Here is a 2,685-nt window from a genome sequence, read left to right on the forward strand (position 1 = left end):
TGATGAAACACTCGGTCGCTTTCATGTCCTTAGAGATGATAGGTTTCATTTTGTACGTCCCTAATAGGCCTATCGCCACCAAATGCCGCCAATCACTCGCGATCGCGAATCATATTTCAATGCATAAACCCTAGAAAACAAACGAGAATAAATATACATAATTTTAATAACATATAAAAAATATCATTATTTTAACTTTAAAAAAGCAAAATACATCATTTTATTCATAGGTGGAGTGACATAACACGTAAAAATTAAAGGTATAGGTCTTAAATATGTTAATAAATTAGAATTGAGGGGTATAAATGTAAAATTGTGGTATGCATGTAAACTCCCCATTAATAAAATGGATTTACATCCAAACAAACAACTCCATTCTTTTAAAATGCATTCATTCAAATTAGCTTATATTTTTAAAACAAATAGAGTTTTCACTTGGCCATACTAACAAAATACATATTTTTCATGCATAAATTTATAACACAGAAGGGTTATAAATCTAAATACAAATTACAAGGGGTTAGATATGCAAATACATAAGAATTGTGTGGTATGTATGAAATTGAAAACCTCATAATCAATCCATATTAACTACAAGAAGGGTTGGTGGAACGTTTAGTATTTACAATAACATGAATAGATTTGGTCCACAGTCTCCCACCATTGTCTTCTACCTCCATTAATAAAAAAAAAATTAGCCTGGTTTCTATCAATTCTTTCCTCCTGAAGCAAAATTTACTTATCTCCTCCTCCTCCACCAAACATCCCACCCATCATATCTTTGGATCCCATCTGCTTCATGAGGCTCTGTAAACCCCCCATCCCCCCAATCTGCTTCAGCATCTGAGGAGGAAGGACTTTGCTCATGTGCTGAACATTCATGTTGCGCGACAAGGCGCTCATCTCCCCCTTCTTAGGGATCTTCAGACCTTTCATCTGACTCCACACCTTCGCGAGCCGCTTGTACTCTTCCAACATCTCAACGACTTCCCTGATGGTTCGGCCGGAACCTCGCGCTATCCTCAGGGCTCTCGAATCATTGAAGATCTTCGGGTTCGTGCTGTCCAGCTCTGCATTTAATTAATCAATACAGTCATACAAGACATTGGTTTTCGTTTGTCGTATGTGACAAGTAGGGGGATTTGCATTCATACCATACAAATTTTATGCATTTATGCATGTGACACCATTACATTGATATTTTTTACATAACATTTTAGTGTCTTAATAGTCCTCTGATCATTTACATGGGATCATTTCAATTCCAAAGTCTATAAAAGTGCCAAATTCATCCGGATAATCTTTAACTGTGGGGTAAAGTGGTCCTCCATGGGGACTATTTCAGTCAATATTAAAAGAGTTTTAGGGACTAAATTAGCATTTTTAAAGAATATGGGATTAAATGATCCTCTGCAAAGTAATGGTACTATTTTAACACTATTCTCTATAAGAAAAGGTATATATGGTATGCCTGTAAATCCCTCATAATCAGCTATGCTTCAACCGGCCAAAAAGCGAAGAAAAAGAAAAAACATCAGTACCTGCATTTGTCATGGAATCCATCATTGTCATGTACCGTTTGATCTTGGCCTGACTTTCTTTCTCATGACCCTTCGGCATAACCTCTGCACTAAATCCAGGCAGCATGGAGAACACCTGCAAGCCAGAAAAAAAAAAAGGGGTGTAGGTGAAGTCTAAATGAAGCCAGGCTCTACAAAATCAAAAGAGAGAAGTGTCAAAATTGTCTCATAGCTCTTTGTATTGGGTTATTTCCGTTTCAGAATATATAAAAGTGTCAATTTAGTCCCAAAACTCTTTTAGTATGAGATGAATTAGTTCCCACGGAGAACTATTTTAGCCCCTACTAAAAGTGTTTGGGTCTAACAATAATTTTATAAAGTCTGAGATTAAAATGACCATAGTCAGAGAACTATTTTGACATTTTACTCGAAATCCAAATTAAAAATTAAAAAAGAAAAAAAAAATTGCAGCAGACAAACCTGTCCAATTGGGCCCATTTTAAGTATGTTCTGGAATTGCTCATACATGAGTCGGAGGGTAAAACTTCCTTCAGAGAGCTTTTGAAGAAGCTCTGGCTGTTGATCAGTTGGCACAACTTCCTGAATTTTATCCATGAAGCCAGACCAATCACCCATACCTAATGTTTGCAACAAAAAGATTATATTAACATGTAATTAACGAATTAAGCATAAACAGTGGGGTCATATAATTTACCTAAAAGACGGCTAACAAATGGTTTAACATCAAAAATTTCAAATTCATCCATATGCTCTCCAGTTCCTATGAAAATGACGGGGCTTTTTGTTGCTGCAACACTACACAAAGACCAGAAAGAGTATTGGGCTTTGAATAAGAGAACAATGACCTTAAATCACAATTACACCACAGATCAGAAGATAAAGTAAGCGCCAACACACAAACATAAAATTTGACGAGCAAAAAAATCAAGGAAAAAATGGGGCATTTACGTACATAGCACACAATTCTTATGTCTATACATATCTCACACCTAAACTTTCATATTTACATACATAACACTAAAATCTTTAATATCACCTCAAAAATAATACTATTATCACTTTCCTGTAGTGACATACAGCTTATCATGCATAGATTTAAAACACCAAAGTGCTATATATATATATATATATATATATATATATA

The 2,685-nt window shown here is 35.1% G+C and overlaps 1 protein-coding gene across 1 annotated transcript in view; it reads right to left on the minus strand.

Moving 5' to 3' along the window:
- Positions 1 to 553: 553 nt before the first annotated feature.
- Positions 554 to 2,685, minus strand: part of LOC110019848 (signal recognition particle 54 kDa protein 2-like) — a 4,985-nt gene continuing 2,853 nt past the window's right edge. Inside the window, exons 2-5 of the mRNA XM_020717704.1 lie at positions 2,236 to 2,386; positions 2,001 to 2,158; positions 1,542 to 1,656; positions 554 to 1,070 (exon numbers count right to left, since the gene is read on the minus strand). Of these exons, the coding sequence (XP_020573363.1) occupies positions 736 to 1,070; positions 1,542 to 1,656; positions 2,001 to 2,158; positions 2,236 to 2,386 (759 nt within the window). The 3' untranslated portion in view covers positions 554 to 735. The remainder of the gene's footprint in view (positions 1,071 to 1,541; positions 1,657 to 2,000; positions 2,159 to 2,235; positions 2,387 to 2,685) is intronic.

The sequence above is a fragment of the Phalaenopsis equestris genome, unplaced genomic scaffold (assembly GCF_001263595.1).
Source record: "Phalaenopsis equestris unplaced genomic scaffold, ASM126359v1 Scaffold000084, whole genome shotgun sequence".
In the NCBI taxonomy this organism is placed as follows: domain Eukaryota; kingdom Viridiplantae; phylum Streptophyta; class Magnoliopsida; order Asparagales; family Orchidaceae; genus Phalaenopsis; species Phalaenopsis equestris.